Source organism: Dasypus novemcinctus, chromosome 12, assembly GCF_030445035.2.
Source record: "Dasypus novemcinctus isolate mDasNov1 chromosome 12, mDasNov1.1.hap2, whole genome shotgun sequence".
NCBI lineage: Eukaryota > Metazoa > Chordata > Mammalia > Cingulata > Dasypodidae > Dasypus > Dasypus novemcinctus.
Window position 1 is genome coordinate 101,717,199 of NC_080684.1, and position 20,815 is coordinate 101,738,013.

Sequence of the window (20,815 nt, forward strand, 5' to 3'; positions counted from 1 at the left end):
GCTTCATGTTGGATGCATGCTCAGACCTTGAAAGCAATATGCAAACGCAGCAGGCAGAAATGAATTTATTGCATTAGAAAATACACCAAAGAAAACCAGCAAAACACCTCCATACTAGATATACAGTTATTAGTTTGACTTCAAGGGTATAAAGGAATTCAAAGGTATAAGCTTAATTTCTGGGAAGGGGTGACAGTCTCATCCCTCCTCCTTCCCTGCCCCTTTAAACCAGTGGACCTTTATGGAGGTGGTTCCAATTGCAAACTCAACTCATTTCCCACTTTACTCGCCTGTACACCCCCACGTGGAGCTAGCTGCTCACCATGAGCATGCTCCTGAGGTTCTGGCATAGACAGAGAAATGTGAGGACAGAGTCGGGGTCCCAGCCTGAGCCTGGGCTTCCAAAGTTAGTGACAGTGGGGCTTGAGCAGGAGGAACACAGGAAAAGCTTGCCTTTCTGCAGAGCTCTGGGAACTGCCTACTGACCCTTATGTCTTTCCCCACAAACTCTAGAACACAGACATTGGCACAGATGGCTGCTGGGCATGAAGTGGCGCTGTTCAATGGATACAGTGACTCAAATTTTCTCAGGGGGAGCCATTTAGGCTAGCTTCTCGGTATAGGTCTGGGGTTGACTGCTGGGAAAGCAGTGACACCAGCTGAACCTGGATACAGGGAGAAGGGAGAAGAAAAGGAGCTTGTGCTGCTGAGTACCCTCTGAATAGAGCTGAGGGCTTGCTGAGGGCTTACTCAGGACAGAGGGGTCTGAAGCAGGAGCCTGAAGAGAGAGAGGGCTAGGCAAGGCAAGCTGGAAGGACTGACAGGAAAGAAAGCTAGGTGGGAAGCAGTGATAGCCCAGGCTGATTTGTTACCCTCCCCAGGGGAAACCAGCCTTGGAAACCATTTTCTTTGGGCCCTTTCTGCCAGTAGGTCCACATTAAACAGTAATCCCTGCTTGTTTGCACTCTTATTTATCATACCATGCACATTGGCAGATCAGTCAGTCTTGAGGAAAATCAAAACTGCTTACTGGTTTGGCCTCCAATCTTAAAGTTCCAAAATGTAACCTGACATCACAGCTAGTCATCAGGAACAGGACCCTGGTCAGGCCACAGGCAAACATTAAGGCAGATTAACATCTTTTCCTCTAGCTGAGACCCTGATAATGCCAACTGCTATGCTGAAGACAGACACAGGAGGGGATGGGTCCAGAGGTGAGCAGCAGCGTTTGGGAGAGGAAAGGCACCTGCTGCAGGCCAGATCCCCAGGAAAGAATAACATAAAGTCTGAGAAATGGCAGGGAGGGCATGGGCAAAAGGATGCCAGAGCTAAGACTTGGGCATTTGGCAGCTCTGAGTCCCTTCTCCACATTCGCTTCCCCCAAAACTAACATATGGGAGGCTCACGCAAAGAAAGGGACATCGATAAGCTTATCCAGAGGAGAGACCTCCAGGCTGTTCCCTGCCTACAAATGCCTAGCAGCAGGTCATTAGGAAGATGCCTGCCATGTCCCCACCATGCCCTCTTCCAGTGAGAATCACAACAGAATTACTGCGTGCCTTCAGAAAACTTTTAAGATAATGTAAAAATCCCTATCAGAAACAACTCAAAATTCTCTTGCATCTTGATTCTGCATTATTATGCTTTCTACATCAGGAATATTTTCCTAGAGCAGGGAATCATTTCCCCTTGGTCCCTGCCTAATACTGCATATTGGTCTGGGTGGGGTGGCAATAGCAACTGCAAATAATGTACCTTAGCATTTGCAGACACAAGGCCTGGGGTCTTGGCGGACCCTGGCTAGACCTTCATTAGCTATGATAGGTCAGCTATGCTGAAGAGAGCGGCCCTGGGGGCAGCATGGCAGGTTTTCCAAAATGCCATCAAGACTGGCTATGAGTCCAGGTAGAAGGAGGAATGGCTTTATCTTGTTTTCTCTGGCCTGCCACCTGCAGTCATTCTCCCTTGTTCCTGAGGCTTCTGGCTACTCCAGCCCTGGCCCCATTCCCTTGTTTGATCTCCCAGGGAGAGGGGAGAGAAGGTGAGAGAGGTTGTGACTAGAGTTCACCTAGGTTGGGTTAGGTTAGTCATCTTGAAACTAGTCCTTAGTGCACCAAAACCTTTGGCTCATTTCACGCTAGAGAGTAACTGCTTCAGGACCACGGATTTGCAAAACTCACGTGGGCCCCACAGGTGGTGGCAACCTGGGTAGAGTGTGGGTGTTTTCTGGAAAGAAGTTCTAGGTTGGGGGCTTCCCCAAACTATGCTTCTTGCTTTCTGCTTCAACAAGCCCTCTCCCTTTCTCCAGTACGGAGGACGCTTAGAAAACAGCGTCAAAAGTGAACTCACAGACAAGACAGCCTTAATAAATTAGTATAATACTATTAGAAGGGATGGCATTCTGTTCTGTTTCTTAGCAGCATTGTCCTACATGCAGCCTGACGATCTCCTTCCCTGGGAAATTAAAAAAGCCGTCCCCTGGTTGTTAGCTCTGATGTAAAATTATAAAATAGAAATCTGGTAGGGTTTGTTTTGTTTAAAAAGGAAAAGCCCTGGCGAGGCAGGGCGGTCCCATGCAGTCCTGTTAGCTCTGGCCGTTGGGTCTGCCCACGGTGCTCCCTCCAGGAGGCTGGATCTGGATGGAGTCCAGGAGGGGCCGCAGTGCCTGGCCGAAGGGCCTGCAGAGAGAACAGAGATGGGCTGGGGTGGGCACCTGGATGCAGACTGTGGAGGTCGGCAGTGCTCCCAGCTTAGCCCTGGAGGTAGGGAGGTGGGTTGGGCAGCGGCAGCAGCTCCAGGGAGAACGACACCATCACCTCATGTAATTTTCTCATCAACTGCACACACCAGCTTTCTTAGGGGATCTCTCTGAAGTAGCACACCCTGCTTTTTAATTCCTGGGGTCCCTCCCCTCATTAGGTGCCACCATCTTAACTACCTTCGCCTCTAGATCCTGTTTATGCTGTGGTTTGAACAGGCTGGCCACACATGAGGAACTAGGGCTTTCTGTACTTTCTGTAGTTGTATCTGTTAATTCTCATGGTACAAGAAGATAAAAGTTTCAGAAAGGAAGTTGAGGCAAAAGAAAAAGGATATGAAAAAGAAGATAAAGTCAGGAATGAGGTTGGCACAATTGGATTCTTCCAGGAACTGAGGTCTTCCAGGAAGTAAAGGAAATAATGAGGACAAATGAAAAACTCCAGGTTGCCAGAGGGTGTTAATGCCACTTTCTAAAAGGCTTGCTCTTATAGGAGCAAATATGGGAGTTTGGAGGTTTTACAAGATTATGTAACCTTAAGTCAGGTTGCCCACAACACGTCTCAGGCATTGGCTTTCTTTTTCCTCCGTGGATACTGCCAGTTTTGAAAATCATTCCAAGTTCAAAGGCAATGAAGTACTCCAAAGTATAGAGATGAAACCAAGAAATAGTAGTCCTATCTTAGACAAGTCCAGGAACCCCACTATCAAATAATAATAATAAGAATATTCCAGCTATTTAAGTTTTCTCAGGGCCCTAAGTTAAATTCTTCAGTAAGGTTGTGGGGTTTAACCCACCCACAGGATAGGATAGGAAGGCAGGGCTGGGGGTGGGAGATGGGGCTCCTCACCAGCCTGAGAGAGCAACCTTGCCTCCCATGCAAGTTTTTCCTGAGGGGTTCCTATTCAGGTATGAAAAACAGCTCACCTTTTTGAGCCTACTAAACTTGCTGGGATCCCTGTTGACATGACCCCAGTGCAGGAGAAAGCAAGTCAGAGTTAGCAAACAGACGAGTCCCAGAGTGGGTACAGGCTGCCTGAACGCCATCAACAGCAAGGGGAGGGAGTTTTCAGTGTGCACATGTCCTTTCAGGGCCCGCTTAGACCACATCAGGGCAGGAGGGGAGAGTGTTCTTGAAGAAAACATCTACCAAGGGCTGACTGTGTATTACCAGTTACAAGGGCAAGTGGGAAGTTGTCTTCTGCCTCAAAGAGTTCATGGTGCAGTGGAAGAAAGACTAACAAAGTTACAAAACAAGTCGCTCTACTAATTCTCTGACCTACTCTTTTCTGTTCTAAAAATGCATTTTAATTGGGAGCTTCCAGGGAGTGGCATGCTTCATGCACAATGGGGAAGACAGAGGCCAGAATTTTGTACAAGTACTGAAGCCCATGTCAATAGGGGTTCTAAGCTCTGTGGTTATACTTAGGCCAGGGCAGAAGTGTCCAACTCCAAGGAAGGTGAAGGTGACACCGGGGAGCATCAGTAAAGGGAACAAACAGTAGCATTCAGTACTAGAACACCCATCAGGACATGCCCCCCCATGGTTTGGAAAGAGTCTGCTGAAATCAGGGAGGGAAGACAGGGGCAGAGGAGGGGCACTGACTGTTAACGGGGATGTTAAAGGCCAGGCAAGGCAGGGGGAGAAACAGGGCCACACTCACGTGGAGAGAACTTCGGAGGGGAGGTCAGTGATGTAAGACGGGATCTTCCGCCCTGTCAGAAACTGGGCCACTTCGTTGCTGAAGGTATTACAATTGTGTTCAAAGAGGTTGTAGGCCTCACCTCTGTACATTGTGAGAAAGATTTAGAGAACAGCTATGAGAAATTAAGCACATATCTATGTGGAATTGCTCATATCAGGTAATAGAATGGTTAGCACAGATAAATTTGAGAACTGTGATATCCCTTCTGTCTTATTTTCTAAAAGGACTGTTTGATTTGCATCGTCAGAGAAAGATAGCCACTCTGGACCATTAAAAATATATTTTTAAGGGAAGGATGAAATGAAAAATGAATGGCACCTACATATTCTCAAGAGAATCTTTATATTCACCAAAGCAGAGCTCTGGAGTTAGAGTTTAACTCACTGAAATCAACTACAAACCCTGCCTTTAATTTTCAGGACAAAACACTAGGTCAATACAGGTTGAAAACAGCCTTTGCTAGAATAGCAGCAGTCAATTTTAACATAAGGAACAAATAAAATTTTCAACTAGGATGGAATATCTGCTTCAGAGCAACTCTGAACTCTTTCTGGGGTGTGGTACTGCCTTCTCTTTATGCTCATTCAGCAAACACTGGGCCAGGCCAGGCCTTGTGCTGCGTGCTCTGGGGATGTGACAAAATGGCTGCTGCCCTCTGGGGTATGATTATCTAGTGGGCGAGACAGACACAACTAACCGCCACCCGTCTCCACTCACCGGAACAGGGACTCCCCCAGGGAGGACAGGTACTCCAGAAAGATTTCTTCTGTGACTTCTGTGCTTCCCACATCAACCACAGAGTCTGGGGGCCCAAGCAATGTCCCTCCCTGAAAGAGCCAACCCAAAGAAAGTCAGTAAATCACCATCTCCATTGAATTTTTTTAATGTGGCTTCCCAAGGAAGACCACAAATAATGTGTTCCAACAACTTCATTTTAAACTTCAGAGCACCCTGGGCAGATGAAGAGTATTATTTCATGCTTGTATTGAGGCTACAATGGCTTGGAGCTTCCTGGCAACTTTCCAAGGCCATGTGCTGGCGAATGGCTAAGAAGTCGGGGCTTGTTTCTGGTGGGATTCTGGGAAGCTGAGTCTCTTGCAGGTCTGATTCCTCACACTATCTACTCATTCAGTTAATAAGGAGTTAGAATCTGAAGTTTCCTTTTATAACCAACATTCCTGATTTTGAGGGCAGAACAGGACAATTAGAAATGGCTTATAACACACTAATGAAAGAAATTGTTGATGTGGGAGGAGTGCGGGTGTGGGGAATGGGGTATATGGGAACCTCATATTTTTTAATGTAATATTTTGCATGACCTATGTATCTTTTAAAAAAAAGATTAAAAAATATATGACAGAGATAGTGAGAGAATACAATAATAAATACTTTTCAATAAGTAAAAAAAAATGGCTTATACATGATAGTATATTTATATCTATATATCTGTATTCATATCTCTCTATATATCCATGCCTATATTCATAAAATATACAGTCAATTTTTCTTGTGGCACACTTGATATTCCTTGTAAAATTGGGAAAATGTGAAGGACTGTGAGACCCTCACATCCACGTGATTCATTTTTTTTTTTAATCTGAGAAATTAATCCAACAGTGGTGATAGGGTTCCCCAGGCAAGGGAGTTAATGGCCCTTGAAAGGCCTACAGAAAACTCTCAGCAATGGGGTTAACAGATTCCACCACTGGGGAAACGACAAGATCACAGGGAAGGACAGATCTGGAAAGGGGTGGGGAGCAAGGGAGACACTCTGGAGCAGAGTCACCCTGAAATGATCATTATTTCATACAATAGTTAGTGAGCACTTACTATGTGCTTGATACTGTTCTTGGCCCTGGGGATACCACAACACGTAGGATGGATAATTACAGTAGTCAGGAGAAATTATCTCAGTTAGAAGAGACTAAGAGGCCATATAACAGATGTCTGGAGAACTCATCTGTGCTGGGCCCAATACTAGGCACAGGGTGTGTGAAGAGATCCCTGCACTCATGGAGCTTATAGTGTAGTAGAGAAGGCAGACAAAAAAAAATCCTATAAACCAATGTATAAGGAATAAGCTAGAAAAGTAGAGAATGCCAGGAGTACATGTGACTGGAGACCTGCCCAGACATTGGGTGTTGAACTTACTGGGCAAGGATGTTTAAATGGCATGATGCATCAAGGATTTGAGAGGAGGCCAGGAGTTGGGGACGGCACAACTGGAAAAGAGGCCAGCCAGAGAAGGAGACAGTGACCAGGTCAGACGGTGCCTTGGGGGCCATGCTGAGCTTCCTGATTTTTATTCCAAGTTTAAGCAGAGGTATGCCATGATCAGATTTTCATTTTGAAAAGATTACTTTGCCTCCTATGTACAGAACTGAGGAAGGAATAGTAGCTTCAAGGAGACCAGGAGACTATTGCAGTGGTCCAGGCAAGATGTGAGGGTGGCCTAGATTAAGGTGAATGCTCTGGAGAAATGGGAAGAGCTGGAGAGAGACAGAGACTGATTTAAGAGGCATCACAGGTAGAATTGATTAGACTTAATGAAGACAATTGTTATAGAGGTGGGAGTGGGGAGCCAGTGAGTGAAAAGAAATCAAGGATGACTTCCCATTTATAAGTATCAAAACGAATGGTTGCTCCATCTTTGCTTGAGCACTTCCTGTGACACTCCTTGGATAACTCCAGCAGAAATTTTCTGGAAAAGGGCATGGGTTTTAGAGTGAGAGAGATCTAGTACTTGTGTCACGTACTGGGTATGCAACTTTGGGCACCTCATTTTTACATCTTGGAGCCTTCATTATTCAGCTTGACATTGGCTGAGTTCATACTATGAGCCAGGCCCTGTGCTAGTGATGTAGATAGAAGAGTTAGACAAAGTCTCAGCCCTCAAGGAGCTTATACACAGTCCCCTGTGGAGACAGAGTCTCAGGAACAGCTCATTTCACTATAATGTGCTCAGGTAACAGAGAAAGGCATTTTGGATGGGGGAGCCTGGAGAAGGTTTCCTTGAACTGAGTTTTAGGGTACTTATGAAAAACTCTGCCATGGGCCTCCTCTATGCTTCTGGGCTAGAAGCCAGAAGGTACACAGTAGAGGCAAAGTTCCTGGTCTGTGGGAACTGGTCTCAGGAACCTGAGACTGCAGGACAGGGTATGGGGAAGGCACTCACCGGGGGACAGCTGGAGATACCGCCACTGCCAAAGAAGAACTCATCCTTGTGCACAACTATAGAGGTGTGCCTGCCACATAGAGAAGAGACAGAATGAGCTAAACAATTTGAACCAGTCTGAACAAAAGTAAATACTACACTGCAATTAGAATACTTTTTGCTCAAGGATAAGACTGTGGTGAGCAGCTTTATAAACTCATCAAAAGCATGACTAAGATAAATATTAAAGATCAGTTCCTCTACTTCAGCACTCCATTTACATTTTGGTCTGGATAATTCTTCGCTGTTGGGGGCTGTCCTGTGCATTCTAGAATGTTCAGCAGCATCTCTGGCCTCTGCCAACTAGGTGTCAGCAGCACTCACCACCACCAGCTGTAATAATGAAAAGAGTCTCCAGAAATTGCCAAATGTCTCCTGGGAGGCAGACTCACTCCTGATTGAGAACCCCTCCTGTAGGTCATGTGAGCAAAAGGGAGCCCCTAGATATCCACCCTCATATTGACAAATCAGTTACTGACATAAAGCTCTGCAGACCAAGGTGGGTTCCTAGGCTTTTCAAACTAATATAAACAGTTAACCTGGGCCATGTTGAGGAAAAGATCATGCAACATTAAGTATGGATCTATTTTAGGTGAGGGTGCTAATGTTACTTCTTGGTTCCAGTCAACCAAAGTAAAGGGTCACAGTGGTCAACCCTAGGAGTTCCGATGAAACACCTGTTGGCCTATGGTTTCATCATAAATGAAACTGAGAAGTCACCCACCATCGTGGTATCTGTCAGGGAAGGGTCCGGTACTGAGAGACTGAGAAGTGGATGTATTTCAAGATAAATATGTGGGATCCTCAAGACCTATGTGGTTTAAAAGCTTGGTCAGAGGTGGACATGGCAGGGTTTCTTAACCTTGGCTCTAGTGACATTTGGGCTGGGTCATTCTTTGCTGTGTGTGTATGGGCTGTCCATGCATTGTAGGGTGTTTAGCAGTATGTCTGGCCTCCACCCACCCATCAAAAATGTTTCAGACCTTGCCAAATGAGACTTGGGAGGCAAAATGGTCCCTGGATAAGAACCACTGCTTGAAGATTTAAGACACAGAGAGCTAGATTTCAAGATGGAAGCCACAGTCTGAAACCTGAAATGCATAGGGTGCTACTGTTATATAAACCTACCAAATTAAGGGGTCCCACTCAACTTACCAGATGCCTTCCAGTTGTTTCCCTGTGGAGAAAAGAAGAAATTTAGCCACTTTAAATGGACTAAATGGCCTTATAGCCTGAGTAAATTCAGAATACCCCTTAAAACCAGAGTAATCCATTATAAAACTGTTGAAGGACTTTCTAGAAATGCAACTTTCCTTCAATAAAGGTCCTTAGGTCATGACGATGTGGGTATGTTGTGTTGAAAAGTGATCAGAATCCTTTGCCAGAATGCAGGACTAAAACCCTGGTGTAGATGAACCCTAATTTTATGCCTGTTCTTCTTTCTCCTTTGGGGTCAATTTAACTTTGCCCTTTTCTCTATGCCCCATCTATAATAAAACAATAGTATAGAAAAAGCTATTACCCATTCTTAAATGGGCATATGTGAAGTGAAACTTGGAAAATACCATCCATTTGAATAATCAACAAACATTAATTATATATTTAATAGGTGCCAGAAATTATGTTATTTGTGGAAATAAAAATATAAACAGATCTCTGCCCCTGCCTCTAAGAAGCTTAAAGTCAAATGGAAAGAGACACATACACATACACAAATAATTAACTAAAATACAACGCTGGTAAGCACTATAATAATGGTAAAAAAAAAAAAATAAGGTGCTATATAAAAGAAAGATAAAGAACGACCTTTGTAAGCTGCAGTTCAATCAGTGAACGAGTAGGGGCAGGGATGGACATTTCTGTCTGAGTGAACAGGATGGGAAAAGGTAGAGGTGTGAGATAGACTAAGGTCCCGCAGCACAGAGCAAAAGGCACAGTAATGGCAGTAAGAGGAATGGCTAGCAGGGCTGGCGGCAAAGCAGGCTGTCCCAGACCATTGGGGGTGTTGAAGGTTGTCAGGCAGCAGAGTGCCATCAGGTCCATGTTTTGAAAAGATAACTACAGTCACATTATAGAAGCTGAACTGGAGGGAAAAGAGGAGACAGAGTAGATCAGAGTGAGGTCATTGCAATAGTCTGTGGGAGATAGTAAACAGAGTGCTAAGAATAAAAAGGCAGGCAGGGGAGGCTATGAGAACATCATCAAAGATCAGTCGCTTACCTTTTAAAAAAATATTTTTTAATTAGAGAAGTTTTAGGTTTATAGAAAAAGCATGTAAAAAAATACAGCATTTCCATGTATCCCCCGTTGTTGACACTTTGCATTAGTGTGGTACATGTGTTATAATTCATGAAAGAAGAGTTTTATACTTTTTTTTTTAAAAAGATTTATTTATTTATTTAATTCCCCCACTCCCTTGGTTGTCTGTTCTTGGTGTCTATTTGCTGCGTCTTGTTTCTTTGTCCGCTTCTGTTGTCCTCAGCGGCACGGGAAGTGTGGGCGGCGCCATTCCTGGGCAGGCTGCACTTTCTTTTCACGCTGGGCGGCTTTCCTCACCGGCGCACTCCTTGCGCGTGGGGCTCCCCCACGCGGGGGACACCCTTGCGTGGCAGGGCACTCCTTGCGCGCATCAGCACTGCGCATGGCCAGCTCCACACGGGTCAAGGAGGCCCGGGGTTTGAACCGCGGACCTCCCATATGGTAGACGGACGCCCTAACCACCGGGCCAAAGTCCGTTTCCCGAGTTTTATACTTGTACTATTAACTAGTCCATTGTTTACAATAGTCCTATGCTTCATCTTTTAATTTTTATTCCTGTAATACATATATGACCTGAAATCTCTCTTACCTTTGGTTTTTATAATTGACTGCTAAATGCTCTTTTCAATGTTTTGCCCTGTGATTTTCCAAAGAGCAAAACAAATCCCTATGTGGAAGAAGGAATGATGTGCTTGTATTTCTCCCTTTGCATTACAGTTCCTTCCCTAGGAAAATTATGGAGTTTAAAATATATATCTTGCCCCTTTAAGCAAGGCTTTTTTTAAGATTTATTTATTTCTCTCTCCTCCCGCTGCCCCCCCCCCCATTGTCTGCTCTCTGTGTCTATTCACTCTGAGTTCTGTGTCCGCTTCCATTCTTGTCATGCGGCACTGGGAAATGGTGTCACTTGCTTTTGTTGCGTCATCTTGCTGCGTCAGCTCCTGGGAGGGCTGTACTTTGGTCATGCGGGGCAGCTTTCCTTGCGGGGTGCACTCCTTGCACATGGGACATCCCTATGCGGGGGACACCCCTGCGTGGCATGGCACTCCTTGTGCATGGGCCAGCTCACACATGGGTCAGGAGGCCCTGGGTATTTTTTTTAAAAAAAGATTTATTTATTTATTTATTTCTCTCCCCTTCCCCCCCCACCCCAGTTGTCCGTTCTCTGTGTCTATTTGCTGTGTCTTCTTTGCCGCTTCTGTTGTTGTCAGTGACATGGGAATCTGTATTTCTTCTTGTTGTGTCATCTTGTTGTGTCAGCTTTCTGTGTGTGTGGCACCATTCCTGGGCAGGCTGCACTTTCTTTCGCACTGGGTGGCTCTCCTTACGGGGCGCACTCCTTGCGCGTGGGGCTCCCCTACGTGGGGGACACCCCTGCATGGCAGGGCACTCCTTGCACGCATCAGCACTGCGCATGGGCCAGCTTCACAGGGGTCAAGGAGGCCCAGGGTTTGAACCGCGGACCTCCCATGTGGTAGATGGACGCCCTAACCACTAGGCCAAGTCCACCACTGGCCCTGGGTATCGAACCCTGGATCCTCCATATGGTAGGCAGATGCTCTATCAGTTGAGCCACAACTGCTTCCCTAAGCAAGGCTTTTAAATATGATGTAACAACCTAACTTTCTTCTTTGGAAAAGACAAAAGAAACTGTGGCCCCTTCTTGACACCCTATTAATGGCTCAGCATAGTGTCATTAGAGGAAGCTAAGAGAACAACACAGGTTCAGAGCCTGGCTTTTCTACTTGCCAGTGGTAGATCTTGGGCAAGTTTACCTAACCTCTCACGAGTGCCAGTTTCTTCAATACAGAATTGATGTGAATAATAATGATAATGTATGTAAAGCATCCAGAATGCTGTGCATAGAAGTTGGATAAATGGTAGCTATTATTAGGTAAAATGGATTGTTCAGGGAAAGGAGTAAAGTCTTCCAAAAGATAAAATAAATCCTACTTCAGGATTGGAAGAGGGGGAGTAAAGAGCTAAGAGCAGATTTCAGCATCCAGCAAATTACCATAAGAGGTTGCATCTATTTTCTATATAAACATTTTTTTCTTTGCTGGACTCTTCTGGGCTATAAAATAAACTGAGCTGGATTCTCCTCTCTTCCAGCCAACTCTAGGACACTGTACTGGGTCTCCTCTTTCTGTTTACTATGTGTACCAAGTGGAGACTAACGTCACATTTTAAATGGAGCTGATGTGCTCTTCTGGGCTGCCACTTACAGCTTGTTGTCTAAATCACCGTAATTTGTTTATTGCCTTGAAGTCATGAAATGATGCAGTGAAAATGGACAGATTAGGGACACTTGCTTTCTCTTACCTGTTCCTTTCAAATGAAGGCTCTCTCACTCACTTTGGAAAGACCATTAAATTCAAAAGAGAGGCAGTATAGTATAGTGAATAAGTACACAGATTCTGGTATAGATAGGCTGGGTCAGAATCCTATCAGTTCAATCAGTGATTTGATATTTATTGAGTGACCATTACATTCCTGGCACCATTCTTGGCAGTATGGATACATGGGTAAACAAAAGACACAAAAAAATCTCCTTCATGGCATTTATGGGTTGGTGGAGAGAGGACAGTCAATAAATAATAAATTATATAACACGTTAGCAGTAATGAGTGATACAGAAAAAAATTAAAGGAGAATAAGGGTATTGGGAGTTCCAGGGTGGGTCACGGTCAGCCTCTTTGAGAAGCTGACATCTGAGCAAAGACTTGAAGGAGGTGAGAAGGCCACACATAGGTAGACATGCCAGGTGTATCCACGTGAGTGTAAGAAGGCCAGTGTGGCTAGAGTATCTACCTCATAACATTTCCAAGATTCCAGAGAAAGGGGAAGAGGCATAGGAGATGGACAGAGGTAACAGACGAGGACATCACCTTGCAGACTGAGAACTACTCTAGGCCTGAGTTGTCTGGCACGGTAGCTACTGACCACATGTGGCCATGAAAATTAAAATTAAATAAAGGCAAAACTTCAGGTCCTCAGTCACATTAGCCACATTTCAAGTGCTTAAGAGCCACTTGTGATTAAGGGTTCCTTATTGGACAGTGCAGATTTAAAACATTTCCATCATTACAGGTAGTTCCATTAGAAAATGCTGCTTAAACCTTAATTTTCTCTTCTGTATAATAATAGTGTCTACCTCCTAACATATCCAGGGTTAAAAGAGATGATGCATGGAATATGCCCAGTACAGTACCTGGCTTATAATATACACCCAGTAAAAGTTAACTCTCATTTCTTTTAGGCTTTATAATTTGAAAGTCTTGTGGCTGCTCTCACAGTACATTGGTATTGAAACTATCTAATTGTGTCTTTCTTCTTCATTAGACTACATTTCCTCAAAGGCAGGGACATTTTCACATGCATATTTGTAACTTCAATACAAGAGCTATTGTTTAGTTACTTCTGTTGGCTGACACAAATGCTACTGAGGCCAAAGTTCTTAACCCCAATCTTGACTGCTCTGGCTTGTTATTCAAATGACTCTACAACCCTGGAATACTGCACTCCGGCTTTGCTGCTGTCCTCTCAGATGTTCACACTTGGTGGCCCAAGAGGACAGCTGGCAGGCACAGAGGCATCAGAGAACCCAGCCCTATTAAAATAATGGACTTTTAGAAAGGGGCTTCAGAGATCATCTTGTCAGTTGTTTTACACCTGAAAAGCTCAGAAGTTGCAGGATACAAATTCTTTATTCTTCTTTACATTATCTGTATGTATCAATCTCTAAAAGAAAGTAAGGTTTAGGGAAGCGGACTTGGCCCAATGGATAGGGTGTCCATCTACTACATGGGAGGTTTGTGGTTCAAACCCCGGGCCTCCTTGACCCGTGTGGAGCTGGCCCACGCACAGTGCTGATGCGCGCAAGGAGTGCCCTGCCACGCAGGGGTGCCCCCCGCGTAGGGGAGCCCTGTGCGCAAGGAGTGCGCCCTGTTAGGAGAGCCGCCCAGCGCGAAAGGAAGTTCAGCCTGCCCAAGAATGGCGCTGCACACATGGAGAGCTGACACAGCAAGATGATGCAACCAAAAGAAACACAGATTCCTGTGCCGCTGACAACAACAGAAGCAGACAAAGAAGAACATGCAGCAAATGGACACAGAGAAAAGACAACTGGGGGTGGGGAAGGGGAGAGAAAAAAATAAAAAGAAATCTTAAAAAAAAAAAAAAAGTAAGGTTTAAAGCTACTTAATACTCTAATATCAGGATTCCTAGGAGCCAATACAGGATTCTTTTTTTGCATTTGTCAGGCCTTGTAGCGGTATTTTGAGGTAGGTTTGCAGCGTGTAACCATTACCCAGCTAGAATTTACTGAATACCAAGCACTGTGCCAGACTGTGGGGATAAAATCAAGAGTTATTGCCCTCATGGAGTTTCCTGTCCAGCTCTGTGTGTGTAGGAGTGTGAACACATGAGAAAACAGGCAATTATAAAATAGAATGATGAATGTTATTAAAAGAGTACAGGATGCTTTTAACACATAACCAAGACTTGGGGTGGGGGGTGGGAATCAGGGAAAAATGGAGGAGGTGACTTATTTTAGTTGAGAGCTCCAGCATGAACAGAAGTTAGCCAGGCCAAGGGATGGGGAGAGAGAGTATTCCCAGCAGGGGGAGATAGCCTGCAAAAGCCTAGGGGTAAAAAAGAGAACGGACTGTTGTTTGTCCCATGAGCGTGCAGAGCAGCCCTCCTCCACTTGGTTCTACCAGAGAATTGAGTCCTAATGCCTTAAGGTATCCGTTGTAGATAATGAATTTGCTTCTTTCCTTTGCATCAGAGTCGTACTGGGTATACCACCACAGGCAAAATTGAGAAAAATCATCTTTCCATTTCCATAGGGTTCCGTTCTTTTGTGGAACCTGGTTGAGAAAGGCTGCCGTCAAGTGTGTCAGGTATGAGGTAGAGACAGGTGAGGTTGGGGCGAAATGCAGCAGTAGGATTACAGAGGGCTTTGAAAGTCACATTAGTTTTCATTTTACCATAAAGAAACTGCATGATTACTAAAATAACTCATTGGATGTAAAACAATTCACACAATGAACAATAAAAATCTAAAACAAAGCACAATAGATGGCATTAAAAAAAAACCTTCAGATTTGAATAAATTCTACTCAATCTTTAAGGTTGACTTCAAGTCTCAATCATTCTTGTAATTAATATTTACTTAGCAGTTGCTCTGCATTCGCCACTGGAACAAGGGGAGGGTGAGACATCCTCCTGCCCCCAAGGTTCTTGCTGAGCCTTTTCTGACATGCCCACCAAGGCCTCTCCCTTCTTTTGAGACCTAAAACAGCCACTACATCACTTACTCATTTTGGCATCTAATCATAATCTCTTTTATACAGTTATCTAGAATTATAAATGTACATACATTATTTTTAGGGAAATAAACTCCTGAGGGAAAAGGCTGTCTTTTATTTCCTATTTGCTCTACAGAATTAAGCAAGGAACTGGACAAAAGATTAAATCTCAAATATTCATTAGATTGCATTCTGCCAAGAAACATATATTCTAAATCCCAAAGTGTGTGATTTTGGGATACATGTGAAACTTTAATCGGAAAGCAGTCAGCAAATATGAAGTACTCTTACCACAATTAAAAAAAAAAAAAAGCCCTGAATTTATCTCTAGGTACCTCAGCACAGAAAGAGATCAAGAAAGTTAAAGAGCAGCCCAAAACTATTAAGGGGAGGAATGGAAGGACAGCTTTAATAGCTAATTATCTCAAGTAAATGGTGACAGTGGGGGGTATAACCAGGATGCCCAATTATATAAGTAGAAAGCTAAAGATAATTTGGGGACCATTTTCAAGGCAAGTGTAGGACTGTAGAATAAGGAATACCTTCATGAGACGCTAAATTCTAGGAGACTGAAAACTGGACAGAGTAACGTGGCATGTACATGGTTTCAAGAAAGAGGGGAATTGTGTTGGGCTTATTTAGTCCAACTGTTAATTGTATTAGAGTAAGATGATGTCTTATAATGTGGAACCAACATAACTTAAGAATGTTGATGGGGTCACACTAAAAAGATGAGATTTCATTAGTTTGGGAAAATTAAGGCTAAGAAGAAAGATCATAAATCTCTAAGATCATGAATGGCACATACCCATTGAATCTAGACTTTTTTTCTCATACAAACTTGAAACAGTGGGCCAAGAATGCCGTTACAAACTTGGATAAGGTACTGATTACTTTACATCAATTAGAAGGGAACATATTACACAGCAGAAGTTGTAGAGCAAACTGACCGACAGGATGAAGTCAGACTGCCTGTGACCTGGCCTTGCCATTTACCAGCTGTGTGATCTCCAACAAATTTCTTAACTCCAAATGTCTCAGCTTCCTCAATTTAAAAATGGAGGTAACAACAAGATCTATCTCAGAGTTGTGGTGAGAATATAACACATGCAAAGTACGCAGAAAAAAAGGGCCAGGTGCATGGTAAGTTCTCAATAAATGCTAGCTATTAATATATTTCTAGAATCACTTGCAAGAATCAGGAACCAAATTGATTTTTTTAAGGTTCGAATACATTTAGGAATAGGAGAGCAATAAGTGGCTACTAATAGAATGGGACATACCCAGCTTGAAGGTGAGTGCTATTTGAATGGGATGAACCAGTAAGACAATGCCTGTTTTCTTTAAGTCTTCAACTCTGGAAAGTAATAACTTTTAGCTTTGATAACTCTTTTGTCAAGGTAAAAAAGACATTACTTTTGCAAAAGGCATAAAAGCAATACAGCCCTGGATGGTGCTTCAGAGGCAATCACCAGACACTGTAAATCCTCACAGGGCCCACTGGATGGAATGGAGGAGAGTATGGGCCATGATGTGGACCATTGACTATGAGGTGCAGAGGTGCCCAAAGATGTACTTACCAAATCCAATGGATGTGTCATGATGATGGGAACGAGTGTTGTTGGGGGGGGAGAGGGGGGGGTGGGGGAGCGGGGTTGAATGGGACCTCACATATATATTTTTGATGTAATATTATTACAAAGTCAATTAAAAAAAAAAAAAAAAAAAGCAATACAGGGGAAAAGGGACAGAGAAGAGAAATATTAGACTTGCAAGCAAGGTGATGGCCTCAGAAATACCATTGCAATCAGCCGTGCCAAATTGGTGAAGTTCACATTTTTGGATGAGGCCTTCTAGGAATTCCTATCTATTGAAAAAAGTGTGTGTGTATGTGTGTGTGGGGTGGGTGGAGTGTAGTCTGCAGGCCTATGGCTCTACCTCCAGTTATGGCACTTGCCCCTTCACCCACTAAACTCCATGGAGGCCTCTTTACCATTCTAGGTCTGGGTCAGGATCTTTCCTGCCTCTGGGCCTTTGCAGGTCAATCCCTCTGCCTGGAATACCCTCCCTACTCTCCTTGTGGTTACTTCTTCCTCATCCTTAAATTTCCAACTTAACTCACTACCCTGATACCCTTATCCAATATAGATCTCTCTAGTTATTTTCTATCTCAGCACCCAGTTCGCTTCCTTCACAGCCCCACCCTTGTCACAATTTGTATTTATATTACTTGTTTGCTTTTAATGTCTCAGCCATTAGATGGCAAAGAACATGTCTTTATTCACATAGCATCCACAGATAAGTGTAGCACATTGACAATCACATAGTAGGAATTCAATAAATATCTGTTCAATCAATGAAGTAATAATCCCTAAGGCTTCATTCAGCTAAAAGCAGTAACTAGTAGGTATAAAACAACAACAAAGAAAACCCAGGGTAAAAGAAAAGTTTTTACTTCCTTATGAGTCTAGGAAATAGCTAAGTGACTCTTCACTATATCAGGCTAACCAAATGGCTCCATTTCAAGAAGTTTAGTCATAACTTGATTGACGTAATCTATTAGCCTAATTAAACAATGACTTTGTAGGTTTTCATTTCAGATTTGCCTTACTCATTTTAGTAAACAGTGATCTAGGCCCAAACTTCTGTCCAACAATGGACTGGCATCACAAGAATTATCTAAGGTTCTTATTAAAAATACAGGTTTTTGGCTCATACTCCAGGAGATCCTGACTTACTACTTGCGAAGGGAGGCCCTATGATCCATATACTTAAAACTTTGCTTATTTTGAATAGATAATATATGCAAGAAGAAATAATTCAAAAGGCCCAAAAAAAGTTTTAGTAAAGAGGAAGCCTCTCTTCCACTCCTGCAGGCATCAAATTCCCCCTTCCATACGCCACCTATTACGAACTTTTTGTATCTTCCAGATAATTATTTACTTAAGCAAGCATGTATATTATCTTTTGCTTTAAAGACTCACCTGTGTCTTTAAAGAACTGTTCTAACCTTGTTTTCTCTTTTTCCATTTAACAATATATATTGGAGTATGTTTGACAAGCATACTAGGTGATTCAAATAAAGGAACCACTCACTGCCCCAGGGTTAAAAAATTAAATTTAACTCCCCATGACACATTAGAAACTCACCGACATTTAAAAGATGCCCTCAAAAGTAGCTTTGTTTACTTGACCTCTGGCCCAGTCTCACCAAGATGAACTAAAATACTCTCCAACGTCTCCATAGAAGCCAGAGAAAACGAGCCATCGGAATGGGTGTTTCCAAAGCTGTTTAATTTTCAGTCTTTGGAATCTTGTCCTGCCTAGTGCCATCTGAAATCACACACCTGACAATTCCCATGTTACACAAGACAATTTGGTATTTGGGTTGTAATGAGATTGGATCTACACTTGAACTAGGGCTGATTTTCAATCCGAGCAGTTAAGTCGTTAAATGGAGCACAACCGAAAAGCTTTCCTTCCTAATCTGTACTGACACAACAGCGTTCTCATCAGCCCCCGGAATTGCTTTCTTACCATCTGGGCAAAAGCAATTAACTTGGAAACTGTCGAGAGAAGCGCACATTGTCAGGCGGAACTTGGTGACTTCGGGAGTTCGGGCTCGGGTTGACCCGACTTCACCTCCACCTGGGGGACGGCTGGGCTCCGGGGCAGCTCCCGCTCCGCCTTTGCACCTACCGCCGGGACTGCAGAGCGGGTTCCTTTTGGAACAGAGGGAAGGCGCTCCAAGAGCCACCAGAGAATCTCTTCCGCACTGTTCCTTTCACCACGAGGGGCACGGCGGGGGAGGCACCGTCGCCTCCCCTGCACCGCTCCGGGGAAGAGCAGTGCGGAAAGGGAACCTGCCGCCCCGGCGCGGGCTTCCCCCGCCCCCAGCTGAAGGGGCTCCGCAAGGCTGCGTCTGCCCGAGCCCCGGCTTGGGGAGGGTATACTCCTTCCTTCCTTCCTCTCTAGATTCAAACATCAAGACAAGAAAGCTAGCTCAGGGGGCCCAAGCCCCAGACCCCTCCCTTCTGCCCTCGGGCTCTTCTCGCATTTTTCGTGCTGGGGAGGATGCTCCGCGCCTCGGCCGGTCGGTCCCCCCACCCCCCGCGGGGGCCAGCCCTCCTTCCCGCCCGCCTCCGGCCCCCTCACCCAGCATGATGGGGCTGAGCCGCCGGGCCAGGCCTTTGGACAGGTCGTACACGTAGAGCTTCACCGGATAGAGGTTCGGCGGCTCCATCCGGACCCGTGGCGGCGGCGGCCACGACGCCCCTCTGGTACCCGGCAGCAGGCTGGACTTTCCCGTACCCGACGGGAGTGGGGAGCGGAGGGAGCGGGGGACCGAGCCCGGGCCCGGCCTGAGGGGCGGGGGAGAGGCCGCCCAGCGCTGCTCGCGCCCCCGCCACCGGCAACGACAACTGTGAGGTGACAGAGCGGCGACGGGGAGGGTCCGCGAGGAAAGGGGGAGGGGGGCGGGCGCGCACTTTCGCGCATGTGCGTGCCGCTGACGGACGGGGGGGCGGGGCCTGGCGGGGAGGGGCGGGGCCTGGCGGGGAGGGGCGGGGCTTCGCGGGCGGGGGCGAGGCTTTCGATGACCCGGTTGGCGAGAGGCCTGTGTAGAAAGCAGGTTGTGCAGGTGTATGTGTGGTGTGTGGTATCAGTTTGACCCGAGGAAGTGCGCGCTGTGCGCGGTGACGTAAGAGCGTTGATGGGGGAGAGAACGCGCACGCTGGAGCCTGCGCATGCGCGGCGCGCCCAGCTTCGGTGCGAGTTGCTGTGTTCTCGGTGCTTAAGGTAAGCAGGCGAGTGCTGTGTTCTGTGTGTGTTGCTCGCCGGCCAGGACTGGCCCCGTCCTGCTTCACCTATTCAGTCTCGCTCGCTCTCCAGTCCCTACCGCCGTGCGGCGTCGGTCGGAAGTGCTCAGCCCCGAGGGGTCTAGATAGCCTCTGGACTCCCGCTCCTTCTTCCCCGGGAGGCGGTGCCCGGCCTTTGAGGCCCGCGCGAGTCACCCCACTGGGTGTGAGCGGCTGAGGGACCGGAGAGGTTTGGGGGCGAGGTGTATCCCGGGACGAGATCCTCAGGGTGGAGCTGCCCCAGGATACCGACCAGAGCGGCCAGCCGTGCCACCACTGGCCCTGAAGCGTCGGAAAGGGAATGTTAAGACGAGGCTGCTGCTCGAATGGTTCCCATTTCCACTTACCACTGCGTCAGCCAGGCAGCAGGAGCCAGCATCCATGTCCCTCAGGACGAACTCCGAGACAGAGCTCAGAGCGGGCTACGAGTCGAAATTTCTTCGTTTAAATTTGCTAGTCCCTGATCTTAACCTTCTTTCCCCTAGTGACCATGTCGGGGTGGGAGTCTTATTACAAAAACGAGGGAGACGACGACGACGACGACGAAGGACAAGATGAGGGCGCTGACGCGGGGGGTAAGGGACTTAAGCTTGTAGCTCCTTTTGTTCTGTGTGTGGAACAAAGACACCCCTGCCTAACTGCTGGGTGGCCTTTGTTGCCTAATTGCCCACTCTTCTCTCTCCAGATAATCTCAAATACTTCTCTTCCTT

At 45.6% G+C, this 20,815-nt stretch overlaps 2 protein-coding genes across 6 annotated transcripts in view; one reads left to right on the forward strand and one right to left on the reverse strand.

The window, feature by feature from the left end:
- XRCC6 (X-ray repair cross complementing 6) overlaps positions 1–20,815 on the forward strand; it is a 57,726-nt gene that overhangs the window by 7,614 nt on the left and 29,297 nt on the right. For 3 of the 5 annotated variants that reach the window (XM_058308834.2, XM_058308833.2, XM_058308835.2), the window contains one exon: positions 20,591–20,680. In XM_058308834.2, the coding sequence (XP_058164817.1) occupies positions 20,596–20,680 (85 nt within the window). In that variant the 5' untranslated portion in view covers positions 20,591–20,595. Of the gene's footprint in view, positions 1–19,838; positions 20,047–20,590; positions 20,681–20,815 lie in introns of those variants that run through there. The other 2 variants (XM_004484143.5, XM_071219082.1) reach the window with 2 other exon arrangements.
- DESI1 (desumoylating isopeptidase 1) lies at positions 50–19,940 on the reverse strand. The gene is made up of 6 exons (XM_004484144.5): positions 19,405–19,940; positions 8,834–8,855; positions 7,640–7,709; positions 5,182–5,291; positions 4,423–4,545; positions 50–2,678 (listed from the first exon to the last, which is right to left on the reverse strand). Exons 1-6 carry the CDS (start codon positions 19,490–19,492, stop codon positions 2,585–2,587), a joined length of 507 nt encoding a protein of 168 aa, XP_004484201.1. The 5' UTR covers positions 19,493–19,940; the 3' UTR covers positions 50–2,584.

What these genes read in the sequence shown, in the direction of transcription:
- DESI1 (XM_004484144.5), bottom strand. Translation starts at nt 19,492, where the DNA reads ATGGAGCCGCCGAACCTCTATCCGGTGAAGCTCTACGTGTACGACCTG. An exon ending in AAACAACTGGAAGGCATCTG is followed by an intron (nt 7,710 to 8,833) that starts GTAAGTTGAGTG and finishes TCTATGTGGCAG; the next exon opens with GCACACCTCTATAGTTGTGC. An exon ending in GTATCTCCAGCTGTCCCCCG is followed by an intron (nt 5,292 to 7,639) that starts GTGAGTGCCTTC and finishes TGGCTCTTTCAG; the next exon opens with GGAGGGACATTGCTTGGGCC.